This window comes from Macrotis lagotis, chromosome 4, assembly GCF_037893015.1.
Source record: "Macrotis lagotis isolate mMagLag1 chromosome 4, bilby.v1.9.chrom.fasta, whole genome shotgun sequence".
Classification (NCBI taxonomy): domain Eukaryota; kingdom Metazoa; phylum Chordata; class Mammalia; order Peramelemorphia; family Peramelidae; genus Macrotis; species Macrotis lagotis.
Genome location: NC_133661.1, coordinates 221,379,630 through 221,396,037, shown reverse-complemented (window position 1 = coordinate 221,396,037; position 16,408 = coordinate 221,379,630). Strand labels below are relative to the sequence as shown.

General features: G+C 34.0%; 1 protein-coding gene across 5 annotated transcripts in view; it reads left to right on the top strand.

The window, feature by feature from the left end:
• Positions 1-16,408, top strand: part of LOC141522202 (cation channel sperm-associated auxiliary subunit beta-like) — a 204,147-nt gene that overhangs the window by 32,254 nt on the left and 155,485 nt on the right. For all 5 annotated transcript variants that reach the window (XM_074235409.1, XM_074235408.1, XM_074235404.1 and 2 more), the window contains exons 6-10: positions 3,795-3,890; positions 5,224-5,373; positions 6,717-6,812; positions 7,635-7,750; positions 8,402-8,434. In XM_074235409.1, the coding sequence (XP_074091510.1) occupies positions 3,795-3,890; positions 5,224-5,373; positions 6,717-6,812; positions 7,635-7,750; positions 8,402-8,434 (491 nt within the window). The remainder of the gene's footprint in view (positions 1-3,794; positions 3,891-5,223; positions 5,374-6,716; positions 6,813-7,634; positions 7,751-8,401; positions 8,435-16,408) is intronic.

Below are 16,408 nucleotides of genomic sequence, written 5' to 3'. Positions count from 1 at the left end.
ATGAAGTAAGGGTACCCATTATCACCATACTTATTCAGTGCTGTAATAGAAATGATGGCTATAATAATAAGAGAAAAAAGAAATTGAAGAAACCAGAATATGCAGTGAAGAAACAAAACAAACAATCTTTGAAGATGATATGATATAATATCTATGAATCTTAAATAATCAGCTGCTAGTAGAAACAATAAATTTAGTCAATTTGTAGCATAAAAAATTAATCCACATAAATCATTTGCATTTATAAATCATTTGTATTATCAAAAAATTCCAGCAGCAACACTTAAAAAAAAGAAATTCCATTAAAACTGTGATAGATTATACAAAACATTTGGGACTGTACCTCCCTAGACAAACCCAGGAACTATATTAACACAATTACTTAATGTTTTTCACACACAAAGTTGGAACTAAACAACTAGGAAAATAGTGCAGGCTGAGTTAATATAACAAAAATTACAATTCTACCTAAATTATTCTATGCCATGCCAATTAAACTTCTAAAATTTATAGAACTAGAAAAATAGTAATATTTATCTAGAATAACAAAAGGTCAAGAATATCAATGGAATTTAATGATAAAATTAATTGAAGGAACGTGACCAAGTTATGCCATATCAATGGTATTCATCAAAACTCTCTGATACTAGCTAAGAAATAGTGTGGTGGTGCAGTTTAAGTACACAATAAACAGTAGTAAATGGTCACAGTAATCTAGTGTTTGTTAAATCTAAAGATCCTATATTTTGAGAGGAGGACCCACTCTGACAAAAATTGCCAGGAAAATAGTATAGCAGAAACTAAGTTTAGACAAAGATCCCTTCTACCCTATCCTAATAAACCAAGACAAGGTCAAAATGGGTATTTTAGAATCTAAACATAAAGGTTGATACCATAAACCAAATAGTAGAATAAGGCATCATTTTTTTCTGTCAGATCTATGGAAAAGGGAAGAATTTATGATCAATAAATAGAAAGTATTATTATTATTATATGAAAAGTGGATAATTTGATTATATTAAAATTGAAAGTTTTTGCACAAATACAGTCAATGCATTCTACATTAAAAGGAAAGCACAAAAGTAGGGAAATTTTTCCCAATACATTTCTCAAATAAAGATCTCATTTCTGAAAAATAATAAAGAGCTGAGTCATATTAATAAGGTTGAAAAATCATTCTCCAATTGATAAGTGGTCAGAGGATATAAACAGGTAAATTTCAGACAGCAAAATTAGATATGAAGTCATATAAAATACTCAATCATTGTTAATTAGAGAAATGTAAATTAAATTAACATGTAAGTGTAAATTAAAACAACTTTTCACACTTCATACTGATTGAATTAGGTAATATAACAGAAAAGGAAAATGATAAATACTAAAGATTTGCAAAAATTAGAACATTAATGCATTATTGGTAGAATTGGAATTTGATCAGCCATTTTGTTAATTGGAAACTGTGCCCAAAAGATTGTAAAAGAACTTTTAGGTATGTATCTCAATGAGATTCCCCCCCCAAAAAAAAGAAAAAAGGAAAAGAACCTATATGTGTAAAAATATTTATAGCAGCCTTTTTGTGGTGGCAAAAAATTGTAATTTGAAGTGAAGTCCATCAATTGTGCAATGGTTGAGCAAATTGGTCCATATGGTTGTAATGGAACATTATTGTGGTATAAGAAATGATGAACTGTGTGATTTCAGAAAAACAGAGAGAGACTAACATGAACTGATGAAAAGTGTAGTGAGCAGAGTAGAAGAATGTATAATTGTATAATACAGTAATAGGAATATTTTATAATGATCAACTGTGAAGGACTTACTCTCAGAAGTACAATGATCCAAGTCAATTCCAAAAGAACTAATGATAAAAAATGCTATCTTCCTCCAGAGAAAGAACTGAAGGACTTTGAATGCAGAGTGAAGCATATTATTTTCACTTTCTTTAATTTTTGTATTTTCAAAATCTGTCTTCTTTCCAAACATGACTAATATGGAAATTTGTTTTTCTTAATTTCACATATATAATCTAGATCAAATTGTCTAAGGGATGGTTGGAGAGGGACAGGGTAGCAGAAATTGGATTTCAAAGTTTAAAAGAATGAATGTTAAGAATTGTTTTTTCATCTCATTGAAAAAAATTGAAGTCAGAATCTTTTAAAATGCATTCTTTTTTTTAAATCTTCCCTTCTCTTCTTATCATTCATCACAACATCAATTCAATATACAGTGTAACCCTCAAAGGCCTCTACAGAAGGAAAGATTCTTTTTTAGATAACTATTTTAAAAGTCTAAAAGCAAACATTTACACTGTCATTGAGTAGTCATTATTTGACAATTTTTTGTTTCATTTTTAATGTCAAAATGCCAGTAAATTTCTAAACATTTAACCACTGTCTTCTCCTTCATATATTTTTGGTGAGTCTAGAAGGAAACATCATCATCATCATTATTATTATTCAATAATATTTCTATTCAAGAATGGAATGGGTTGGATAAGAATGTCCTCTGAGGGCTCAACCAATTCAGAATCTGTGATTGTGTAGTATGTGTTAGGAACACATAAATGTGATATGTAATCAAGCAGTTTCTTTACTCAAAGACCTTATTTAGGTATAGATGCTACAAACAGGACATTAACCTAGATTTTAACCTTCCTGGATTTCAGTTAATCTATCCTCCATATTATGTTGATTGAGTGGTCTAAGGAGCCAAAATTTCTTAAAATAAAGGTAAAATGGTCAAGTGAGATGTTAGAGAAAATTAAATGTGAGAAAGTATCGAATGCTAATAAGGAATGTGAGGAATCTGTGTCATAGCAAAGGAGGCTTCACATGGCAAGTAGATTAAAATTATGAAAGGTAGAAATTAGAAAGAAATCTAGGAATGCAGGAAAGTTTAATCAAATACAAAAGAATTAAAGAATCTGAAAGGAATCTAGAATGCAAAAGGACAATATATGAAGCATGGATGAAGGCAGAATGTTGTATATGATGTCTTGTGTTTCAGGAGATAAAACCACCATATTTTACTTGATCACAAATGTCAGAATTATGTTAGATTTAGGCTCAACTTAAGGAAATAAATTCATATTAGAGTTGAACAAAAGTCTTATGGGTACTTTTGTTAGGGAATGATTTTTCCAATTTCTGGAGGTATTTCAGTGATATCTAGAATACCCCTTGTTAGGAAAGTTGTAGAAGAGAATGATGCTTCAGTTAGCATAACAGATATGATTGGACTTTCAAAGATAATATCCAATAATTCTATGAAAATAAACACTTCTAATATACTTTTAAAAATGATCTTATCGTGAATTCAGATGTTCCTCTATGAAGGAGGAAGCCTGAGAAATAATGTTCAAATTGCATATAAAAGAATTCTGGGATCAATATCAATGATGTGGATGAAAAACAAGAGATCGACAAATCATCAGACATGCAAGGGGAAATCAACTCATATTTGTTCCGTTCTCCCATCATTCTATTAATAAAAATCTGTAGGAAAAGAAATGCATTTGGAAGCACAGAACCTTGGTTCAAATCTTCTTAATATCTGTGAGACCTTATAAAGATCACTTAAATTCTCTATATCTCAATTGTATCATGTGTAAAAATTTGGAATTGAACTTTATCTCATACAAAGCTTCTTTCAGTTTGAAAACATAACCCTAACATTCCTTTAAGAATGAGGTTGATGTCTCAATTGGGACATTGTTTCCATTTCACATAAGAGTGTCATTTGTTGCCATTGTGTATAGGAATTAATTTATTCTTTATTCATTGTTTGCATAATAGATATTGCACCGATAGAACAATGGTTTGTAAGTGTTTCATTACAAGATGGATTAACTACTTATACTACTGAAGGGACACTGTTGGATCTTATCCGAGGTAAAAAATGAGACGCAAATAACACTGTCAGACTTCATTAATGAAAGTTAGGTTCAGTGCTATTTATTTTTTTGGGGGTAGTTAATAGAATCAAAATCATAAAAGCTAACATTTTATATAGTGCTTGTGGTTTGTACTTTATATGTTAACTCATTTGATACAGGAAATCCTATAAGCTAAAGTCCTTTTGTTCAATTCTTATTACAAATGAGGGAACAAAACCAGGCAAAAGTTAAGTGATTTTTCCAAAATCATCCATTGCTGCTATTCAAGTCTAGATTTCCACTCTGGTCTTGAGACCTTGCATTCTATCCACTGTGCCTTTTAAACATAGACTGAACTCATGGATTCATAGAATGTTAAAATGAAAAGTGAATTCAGGGACCAGCTAGTTCAAACTTTCTTTTTTTTGCAGAGAGAGAATAAGGGACTTTCTGGAAGTCATGTAGCTATCTTATTTAATGATTGTTTTGGTAAATTGAATTAATAATAAGTTCTTGTTAGTGAATAAGGTTATGTCTGGCACCCCAATTTAGTATGCTAAATTCTGTTCTTTTAACTAAGAGAAAATCACCTGACTTCTAACAGTTTAGTGCATTCAGAACATGAGACTTGAAAACTTGCTTTAGTATAAAAACAATCAAAAGTATGGTGCAGTAATTCTAAAATGGTAGTAGTGAATGACTTCTATTGAATCACAATTATAATTGAATCACCAAAAATGATTTTTATCCTGATAAGACAAATTTATCTCTCCCTGTTTCTATCACCATGTGACATTTTCTCAGTCCTAGAAACATTGGCAATTCAACAGACATTTATTAAGCACTTCCTTTGTGTTGAACATACTCTGAATATGATTGTAGTGTGTCACACCCAGTCTTAATTCCTTGATTACCCTTTGACTTATTCTCAAGTTGAGTTCTTTGGGCAATGTTCTATTTGTTGACTTGAACTCATACAAAAAATATTGGTTGCAAAAATATAGATATTTATTTCACTGATAGAAATAATGAAAACAGAAAGGAAGGACAGACTTAAAATGAAAAGTTTAGATTTGTTAAGTTTGAAGTAGTAGAGTAGCATCTAGAGATGCCCTGTAGAGAATTAATGTATTACCTCCTTAAAGCTTTTAAAAGTAGATGATTAAATATTTCCTTTTTTAGAAATGCAAGATTATTTTTCCTTAGAAAAATTTTATTATTTTGAGTTTTACAATTTCCCCCCTAATTTTGCTTCCCTTCTCCCACCCCCAGAAAGCAGTCTGTTAGTCTTTACATTGTTTCCATGGTATAAGGATGAATTTTAACATCAAAATCTGATTATTCCACAGAACCTATTCTTCAGTGGGAACTTGGGAACCGAATAAGTCATAATACGTTTCATAAGATGATTCCACATGTGAAAAATATTAGGGTAGCAAAATGCCCCTGTGCTAATGATGTGGTAGTACTTGGTGTCGTATGTGATAAACGTCTTGAAGGTAAGCTGATGATTTTAAATTGAGCCATTCTTTAATGCAAATAGTGTTCAGTGGTTGGTAGTAGAGCTGGTGATATAGATGAAAAAACAAAAGAGAATGAGAAGTCATCAGACATAAGGGGAGAACCAGAGAACAGTGTTAAGACAATCTTTGAGTTGTGAAACTCTTCAGAGAGGTTAAGAAGGATCATGATTGATAGAATGCTATATTTTGGCAATTAGAAAATCTTTGGCAAGTGTAGGCATAGAAGTTTCACAATAATGATGAGACCAGAATCACAAATACAAATGTTTTAAAAGATTTAGAAGAAAGTAAATAAAGGGTCCTAGTGAAAATGGCTTTCTCAAGAACTAGAAAGTTTGCTACTTTTCCCACTTCTTTTAGGGAGATTGCTGAAGGCATTGGAAAAAGGAAAAAAAAAGAAGGCAGAATATGTTGCAAGCTACACTAATGGAAGGGTTATTTACATCAGTGAAATAAAAAATCTGTTAAAAGAATGAATATGACTAGCACATAACACAGTGCTTTTTACACAGTGGGCACTCTAAGAAGAATTTAGGTTAAGTACCAGCTCAGCTCCTTGACAACTTTGGTACCATGAGTAGTTCAGTTAATTACTGAGATGCTCAATTTCTGCATCTGCAAAAGGGGTATAATGACATTTGTCCCATCTCCTTGCCTTGAGTATTGTTATGAGGGAAGAGCTTTGTAAACTGACAAGCACTATAAAAATATGAGAAATGATTATCTTGTACCAAAATCATTCTATACCAGAAAACACTCAGATATTCATTCATAAAATGGGAATGTTAGGAAAGCTGAAAAAAGAATCCCCCCTCCAAAAAAGTGAAGAAATGTAATAAAGAAGGAATAACTTACTTGTAGGTCAAAGAATTTCTGCCAAGTGACCAGTTGCTGTAAATCTGTCTAAAATAGATTCAAGGCTAATTAATATTTCTTACTCCTTTTAATTTTTAAAATTTTTCCTCATTTAGACATAGCCTGATGGTTTGCACCAAGAGAACAGAGGACCAAAAAGCTTGTAAACTGTTGGAATGCAAGAAGGAACAAGGAATCTGGTCTAGGCTGAGAATAGCAGAAAGGTTTTAAAGTTAGGCCTGGGCTTTATGTCTCCTTTCTTCTGAGCGATGGTTCATATGATGGGTTCAGAACAGAGGTTCCCCATCTTTTCAGGTCCATACCCATTGACTTTTCAGTAAACCTTCTCATGCTGCTTACTCAATGTGAAATGTAAAAAATTCTATTGCATATTCTCATTATAACTAAAATAAAGAAATCAAATTTTCTTATCCAAGGAAATTTAATTTTTTTCTCTTATTTAGGTGTCTACTTAGGCTTGACTATGTCTGGATTTTGGGATGACAATGGTATTTCATGGTACAATTTGACAGAAAATATTTGCACTCTATTATCTGAAGGTAATTTTTTTTACCAAGTTTTCAGGAAGAATTTCTCCTATGCCCATATTTTTTTTTAGGTTTTTGCAAGGCAGTGGTGTTAAGTGGCTTGCCCAATGCCACACAGCTAGGTAATTATTAAGTGTCTGAGACTGGATTTGAACCCAGGTACTCCTGACTCCAGGGCCGGTGCTTTATCCACTGCACCACATAGCCGCCCCTTATGCCCATCTTTTGAGACAAACTTGGGCAAGACTTTTCCTCTCAATTTCTCCACATATAAAATGAGGGGATCATATTAGATATCCTCTTAAGTGTTATTTATAAATATCATCATCCCAAATTACTAAGAGTATGAGATCTTATATATTTATGAAGTCACATAACATTTATGACCAGTCTAATGATTCCAAATTTCATGAAGAAACAAGTAAAGAATCAGAAACATTGTGATACTCGAATGCTCAATAGTAAATCAGTAGTGGAATTAGAATTTGATCTCCTGAATTACACTGAGATAACATCGTTAAATAAGTTACCCCAAATATTACTTTTCTCATTGGCAAAATTAAAACAGAGTACTCAGAGCCAAGGATTATTCAGGATATTAAAGAACCCAAAATTTAAGAGTTTTAAGGGACCATACATGCTATCTAATCCAAACCCTCATTTCAGAGATCATGAAATAAAGACTTTGAGAGGTTAACTGATTTTATTCAAGGTAACATAGTCAATAAATGACAAGCTCAGGATGTAAATTCAAATCCTCACCAAATCCTGATCACTAACAATGTTAATAAAGTGAATTTATAATGACTTCTATTACCATTTTTCCTCTTTTAGACTGCGTAGATTTTTTCTTTGTGGATGTTGTTTTAACAAACCATCACTTAATACTTCTCACCTCACTGGGTCTTTTTACAAGTGAGGATCTTCGGTATCCAAAGCAACATTTAATGGTATGTGTCTCAACTTTATAGCCATTGATCTTAAATATCACCCTAACATTAAGTTGATATATATTTGGTATACCATTTGTGGTGTCTCATAGATTAGAATTTGTTCTAACTTGAGAAAAACTTAAGAAGACATATAAAAGCCTTTCCATTGCTGGAAATCGAATTGTCCCTTATTGTACTATGAAAATAATGCAGGACAATAAATTGAGAACCACAAGGGGCAAGATGAAGCATCATAGGGAAAATGAAGATCATTTCATTAAAGGATTTACTGAATGTTATGTTAACAGATAACAAATATATATGTCCTGAAGATGGGGAGATTTAGGGTATACACTACATTAAATGGAAATAATAACAAAATTGAGTAGTGGGAAAGAAGAGGAGTTAGGAGAAGGAAAAAGATACCTTGATATGTACTTTTCATGGTAGTATTTTAATAATGTCTTTCGGGGCTAGCCAGAGTGAGAGAGATAAGTAAAATAGGGCAGGGGAGATTCTGCAGAAGTTAACTTCAATTCCTGACAAGTTTCACTTTGAGATAAATCAAATCTATATCTCCCTATTACAACTTTAGCTTCTTGTTATACTTCTTGTTTTACTCTCTCATTTGAAGACATAGTTATTTTTCTCCTTTTTTTTTCTTTTCAGTTTTCAAGAGCAAACTTTTGTGGTTTTGAAAGGGTAAGAGCATTAATTAATAGGATGGAGATCAATCGAAGGAGGGAAACATGAGTACTAAAAATGAATGATTTAGGACAGCTTAGGTGGTGCAATTGCTAGAGAACGGGCCTTGGAGTCAGGAGGAGCTGAGTTCAAATCCAGCCTCAGACACTCAATAAATACCCAGCTATGCGACTTTGGGCAAGTCACTTTACCCCATTGCCTTAAATAAATAAGAAAATTAAAAAAATAAATGATTTTATATATTATATATATGTACATATATATAGTTATCTGAAGCAAAAAAGTACATTAGAATCATTCCCATTGTAGCATCATTTTATAATTTAAGTTTTTAAAAAAATGGCAGCAATTCAATTTAAGGAGAAATGGATTAGATAAATACAGTAGATAGTTTGAGAAGGAAGAGTTCAGTAACTCAGGAGAACACTGGGGAAAAACAATCTTGTGCATGATGTGGTGTTTGATGCTGTCCTTGGAGTCAAGAAAACTCATACTCTGAATTCAGACATTTTATTAGATGTTCAACTCTGGGCAATCACTTAATTCTTTTTGTCTCAGTTTCCTTATCTGTAAAATGAGCTGGAGAAGAAAATGGGAAACCACTCCCATGCCTTTGCCAAGAAAATTTCACATGGGGTCCCTAAAAGAGATACATAACTAAAAAGACTGAATAACAGTAGCAGGCATGGTAGGAAAATCAATTGATAACATTCCATCTATAGAATTACATGAATAAAAAGTAATACTGTGAGTTTAGGACTCATTGAGAAAGCATGACATCATATTTAGTGATTCTGACACACCAGCTGGATAGATGATGTATGGCCAAATTATAGAAATTAGAAAATAAGAAATCTTGCATTGATGAGCTTTGAGGAACCTTTAGTTGTTAAATAGAACAAGTACATAATGAGAACCATGTTTCAGAAATATTAGACTGGTAGTTACACAGAGCTTAAAGTGGTTTTTGGGGAAGTCAGAGTATGAGTGTTGTAAAATGGTCCATGGTGTTAAGTATTTCAGAGACAACAATGAGCATGAGAATAGAATTAAGGTCACTGAATTTGGTGGTGAACTATCAGCATTGGCACTAACTTGATGTGCACATGCCTTAGTAAACCAGTTCTCCTCTCTGGACTTTCCTCTATAAAGGAAAGGACTTGGAGTAGGATAACAAGTTGATTTTTTTTTACCCAATTGTCTATAATTCTGTGAACTGTGAAAACAATAGTAATCTTATGATAGAAACCAGATAGCAAAAAAAAATCAGAAGGAATGTTTAGTGAGGAAATAAATGAAATCAATTTAGATCAACTGAAGCTTTGTTCCCAGAGAGAAACTTGAACAATCATCAGAGAACCTTGAATAGTAGACATTTTCCAAATTAGAAGCCATAAACTTTCTATTTGTGCTTTCAACAAAATTATCTTTAGTGGGAGGAAAACTGTGCACTTATATCCTTTGTGCATCAATAAATTTTGACTTGGAAAATGTCTTTATACCATGAACCTCAATTTCATCCTTTAGGCTTGTACAAAGAAAGAAATTAAAGAAGTAAAGTGTACTGGTTATCTCATATGCCATAGATTGCTTCTTTATGCACAAATGATCCTGAAAGAAGAGTATCATTTTTAATGTCACTTAGGCTAGTGCTAGATACAGACCAAAGGTCCAATAAATATCTACCGTTTTTAGAACATTCTGTAATTTGCAAGATAATTTCTTCACAATGTCTTGTAGTCCAAGGTGGTAAAAAAGATTATTATCATGACTTAACACATAAGGAAATGGAGAATCAGAGAGATAAGGAAACTTGATTAAGGTCTTATATTCAAAAAATGTTAGAACCCAAATTGTAGGATAATTAAGAATTAATTTTTCCCATTAGTTAATGTCATTGAAAGTAGAAATGGTGGTAAAAATTATTCACTAAGAGAAAAAAATTATAGGTGCTTGGTTTAGTCATTGAATCCATGTAGCATTTTTATTATTTATATCTTCACTATTTAGTTCACACTTATTTTACCATTTGACTAGTTTCTGAGCATAGATTCTAATCTTACCATCTGGCACTCTGTTTGTTGTCCATACCATTTGGCCCTAACATCTTATCAGCTTTTGAAACTTCTAAATTCCTGGGTCTTAACATCTAGTAAGGAAAACTTGGTCTTTCCATTCTTTCTATAGGTGAATTCTCCTAGTATTTGTTGTTCCATTCTAATAGAATTTTCAGTGCAGAAACTGTCTTATTTTTTCTATTTGTATCTCAAACAGCACAAAGTAGGAAGTGCTTTTTCATCTTTCACTTATTTAGGGTGATTATCATGATGAATTTTTTTTTGCTAAAAAGAATCTATGTTACCTAAAAATCATTACTGTTTATATCACTGCAACATATCACAATGTCATTTCCTAATCCAGTTAATCTTACATATAAGCAAACTAAGACAAGTAAGGTTAAATGACTTACCCAGTGTTATACAATATCTGAGGTCAGATTTGAATTCATGAAGATTAGTCTTCCTGAATCCAGGTCTGACATTGATAAGTCCTTAATGAGTTTCCTATTGTGTTTCATTGGTTAGACTTTATCCATTAGACAGAGTACAAAGTGTCCCTTCAAGATGGAGAAAGTGAGAAACAGAAAACTTTCAATACTGTCCACCAGCATTGGGTATTTTCCCAGATAACCTTGGAGTTATGCAGTTTACATTTTCACTATACTTCATACTACTAAAATGTACTGGTAACCAGCATGGTTCTATTATTTTCAATATTCTAAGTCCATGGGTTTCACATAAAGTGATCATTGCAGGTAAGGAAGGATTCATTTCTCTATAGCATTTACAAAATAGACAAGCCTACTGTTAAGTAGTAAGGACAAATTCAGTTTTTAAAAACCATAATTCTATATTCTGAGAAAGACATTTATACCAAAAGTATGCTTAAGACTGAAAACTTCTCATGCAAGTTACTAAGCATTATTTACAATATGATTAAAAAACAAAGCAAAAATATTCTGATCCCCCCCCCACAAAAAAGAGTTTGTTGTCACAGACATGCATGCCCTCAGTGGATTAGCAAAATGCTTGCATGATGCATTTTATAATTACATATGCATAAACAAATTGTTTAAAAGGTACAAATCCTAGGAGTCTTTGCTGAATAAAAAACTCAATGGAGAGAAGTATGTCTGGAGTTTGCTTAAGAAATATGTCATTTACTATATTTCACAAAATTCACTTTATTTTTGGTTTATTACTCAATCCTTATGAAATTCTTTAAAAATCTTTTTAGGTTGATCATCTTCAAACTTCCTAGTCTTATTTTTTTAAATAATTGTAGTTTCATAACTTAACTTTAAAACTCTTTTTAAGTTCGACACTTCTAAAACTTGTTTTTTTGGCAGCATCTAATTTTTCTGTAGTTTTCACTTCAAATTTAGCAAATTCTGTTTTGTGCTTATAGGCACCTAAAGTTAGTTGGTGAGATGTTAATAAATATTACATCATTGTTATGTCTTAAAGTATCTTTTTATCATAGACCTTAGAAAACTTTGGCTTCAACTGAAATAATTCCAATAAGTTATAATGTGTTACAGAACTTTCATAAAGATCAATGAAAATATTTTGATGATTATTTCAAATTTCAACTTTTCCCCTGTATTTTCACTTGATTTAGTAGCAACTTTTAAAGTATTACCATAGCTCTTAAACAATTTAAAACTGGATTTTTCACATGTCCTGATATAGCCCCATTCCTATTGCATATATTGTCCACTGACAAGTACAACCATCTTCTCTTTTCTTTTCAAAATATTAAGAAAAATTAAAATAAACTATACATTTAGCAATAGTAACCCCTTTCTCTCTCACATTTAAGTTAGGTTAAGATTTGATCTTCCTTTTGAACACATTGCACTAGGGAAGAAACCTCCCCCAAGTATGAGGAGAGAAGGCTAGGGCCCCTCAGCTGCTCTGAGAGTTCTCCCACCCCAAGCTCACCAGCTACCTGATCCAAGAATTTGTGAATCATAGGGCAGTGGGAATATGAGTCTGCCTGCTTCACTGGGCAACATCATGATGCCTATCCAACTACCCAGAGAGTGACAGAAATTCCAAGTGTCTCTGGTACCTTTTAGCAAAATGTGTTTTCCCTGTTTATATTTTTTAATTAGCTCTTTTTTCTTTATCCCTACTTTTTTTGTTAAACCTCTTCTGAAGCACAATAGTTTATACTCCAGATCCTAACATTTACTCTATATATGTATGTCTGTGCTTCAAGTGTGTGTGTGTGTGTGTGTGGTGTGTGTAAACAGTATATTGTAGGATTGTTGTTTTTAATCTATTATTCTAATAGCTTTTGTTTTATGGATGAGCTCATCTAGGCTCTACAGGAAAGAATGATGGCCCTGCATTTGACTTTGTGACCCTGGGTATGTCCCCTCTTGTCTCATGAAGTGGACTGTGTTGATGAGCTCCCAAGCTCCCGATACCAAGGCCCAGGATACCCCCATCTGAGATGTCAGCAATGAAGCTAAGTAGCCACCATCTTCTGGCTCTTGGCCTAGATGGGCATTCATACTGGTCAGTCACCAAGCCAGAAATGGGTTTGATTTACAAACATATCACAAAAGTGATTTTAGTCTACCAGTCACCCACACTTTGCCAGCCTCCAGGGAACTCCCAGGTTATTTGGGCCTGTCCTTGGAGCCTGCTGGGTGAAAACCAACTAGGAGCATTCCACAGTGGCTCCCTCTAATTGGGCCTCCACTCAGAATAAAATGGCTATTGCTGGCTAAAAAGTATAACAAAAGAATGCTTGAAAATCCTCTATTTAATATCCATTATTCCCCTGAAAGATTATACTTTTTTCTGTGTAAGGGTAATCCTTATTCCACCACATCATATTCTATACTTTTTTTTCTTTGATGTTCATTGTTGTTTCTTGTTCATTGATTTGTGACCCTCTATGAGGTTTTCTTGACAAAAGATACTGGAGTGGGCTTGCCTGTTTCCTTTTCCACCTCATTTTACAGATGAGAAACTGAGACAAAGAGGGTTAAATGACTTACCCAGGATCATATAGCTAGTAAGTGTCTGAACTCAAGAAGATTAGTCTTCCTGACTTTTGGCCTAGCAGTGTATCCACTGTGCCACCTAATTGCCCTTTGTAATATCTATAGTTATTTTAAATGGATTTTTTTACCTCTTGATTCAAGGATATCATGGCAGTTTTCCTTCATAATTTCTTAAAATGTGATGCTTAGGTTCCTTTTTTTTAATCATGGATTTCAGGTAATCTATTACTTCTTAAATTATTTCTCCTCAATCTATTTTCCTGGTCATTAATTTTTTTTTAGTTTTTTTTTTACAAGGCAATGGGGTTAAGTGGCCTGCCCAAGGCCATACAGCTAAGTAAGTATTAAGTGTCTGTGGCCGGATTTGAACTCAGGTACTCTTGACTCCAGGGCTGGCGCTCTATCCACTGCACCACCTAGCTGCCCCCATTATTTTTTTTGTGAGGATGTATTTTGCATTTTCTTCTATCTTGTTTATTTTATTTGTTTTACTACTTCTTGATGTCTCAAGGATCATTTGCTTTCACTTGTCCAGTTCTGATTTCTAAGTTCTTTTCTTCAGTGAGCTTTTGTATTTCCTTTTCCACTTGACTAGTTCTATTTTTAAGGAGTTCCTTTCTTTTGTGAATTTTTGCACATCTTTTCCCATTTGGCTAATTCTGCTTTTTAAAGTATTCTCTTCAATGATTTTTTGTACCTCTTTTATCATTTGGTCTATTTTATTTATTAAGGTGTTATTTTCCCCCCAACATTTTTCTGTGCCTCCTTTACCTGACTTGTTGACTTTTTTCATGATTTTCTTGCATCACTTCCCCTTCCATTTTTTCTTCCTCCTCTCTTATTTAATTTTCAAAATCCTTTTTGAATTCCTCCAACAATTCTTTCTATGATACCAATTCACTTTTTTTTGAGACTTAACATGTAGCCATTTGGCATTGATGTCCTTTTCTGAGTTTGTGTTTTGATCTTTTCTGTTATGGTAGTTGCTTTCTATGGTCAGATTTTTTTAAATTTCTGTTCATTTAATAGTCTATTTCTTGACTTTTAACTTAATGTTAAAATTAGGCTTTGCTCCAGAAGTGGAGGGGAAACTGTCCTAGGCTTCAGGTTTTTCTTGCTACTGCTCTCAGAACTAATTCTGGAGGTTTATAAGTTTTCAGTATGATCAAGGTGAAGTCACCATTCTCCTGGCCTATGCTCTGGTCTTTGAGTGACCACAAACACAAGCACCAGAGTCCCCACTTCTGCTGGTGTTAGTCTCTATTCTGTAACTGAAACCCAGAAGATTATATGGGCAATGAAACAGAGTCCTACACCCTGTGCCAGCAAAAATCTCCTGTATCCTCCTGTCTGACCCACTTCTTGTCTATGGAGTAAAAAACTCCAGAAGTCACCATTATTGATTCAGTAACCCCAAATCCTGCTTCTGGTTTTCTAGGGCATGACCTGCAATCTCATTGGAGTTGCAGTGACACAGACCTTTCCAGATGAACTTCTAAATTGTTTTGGAAAATCATTTTATCCTATTCTTTTGTTGTTTTTACTCCTCCTGAATTCATTTTGAGGAGTTATTGAAATTTATTTGGAGAGAAACTTGAGAGAGTTCAGGCAAGTTCCTCCATTTACTCTACCATCTCATCTTTACTTGGTATATAGAATTATTTCTGATAAAATGCCAATGAAAAAATAAGAAAAATGAAATCTGGATAGTAATAGTTTAGGTAACCTTGGCATGGTGAGTTGAAATCCAAATTTAGAACAGGGAACATGAATTGAAATACTACCTTTGATACAAACTTGCTCTGGGACCCTGGACCTCTTCAACATCTCTCTGCAACTCTCACATTGCAGAAAAGTCACAAATGTACCCTTGAACTGCATTTCCTTCTTGGCATTCTCTATCTACATCATTCTACCCACCTTTATGAATTATACAATGTGTTTAACTACATGGTAAAATTCTACCATTAACAATAGCCCTCTTATCACCACTGATTTAAAGGATGAACCTGAATCTCATGAAGTTTAAGCAAGTTGCTCAATGACACATATCTGGTACATGATAGAACTTACACTTGAATTCAGATTTTCCAAGTTCAAGTTTAGAGTTCACTCCAAGAGGGGGGCAGAGCCAAGATGGTGACCGAAGAAGAGCCTCTCTTGGGTGCTCTCTCTCAAAACTCATAAAATAAGGACGAGATTTCTGAGAGACAAAACCCATAGAGGGATCCAGTGAGACAGTTCTCAAGCCCAAGGTAACCTGGAAAATAGTGGAAAGGCTCCGCTCCATGATGTTGGAGGGGTGGCCACCAGAGTGAAGGAACTTCAGCCTCTCAGAGGCAGCCCCAGGATGCCTGGGAGCCACAGCTCATGGCAGCAGGGGCAGTTTCCTGACCTACACCCCTGGGAGTAACTTGGAAGATCAGTGAAGTGGGGGCACTTCTTTCAGAACTAGCATGTGAAGCCCAGCCCTCAGGGAACTCAGCAAGCAGCATGGCCTTGGCAGCCCAGATCCAGATAATGGAAGCAGGTGAGCCAGGTAAGCAGGAACCCCCAGGCAACTGAACCTTCAGTGTTCAACCTAGGTAGGGGAGTGGAGAGAGACCACTGAGGTCTGTCCTCTGTACTGGGAACAGGACTCTGGGGCTCTGACCACATTCAGATCCTGATCATAGTCTAAGACCCCCATAGAACAGCAGGGCCCCCCACTAACCTCAGCCCTGTGGCAGAGAAGTGCACTTGTGGTCACTCACAGACCAGGTGGGAAGACAGAACCTCACAATCTGAGACCCTTGTGTGTGGGGGTGTCCCAATAATACTCAAAAGCTTGGGAAGCACCCCAAGACTAGGCACAGGCTGTGGAAATAAGTAAACAGAGAAAAAAAGAGGAA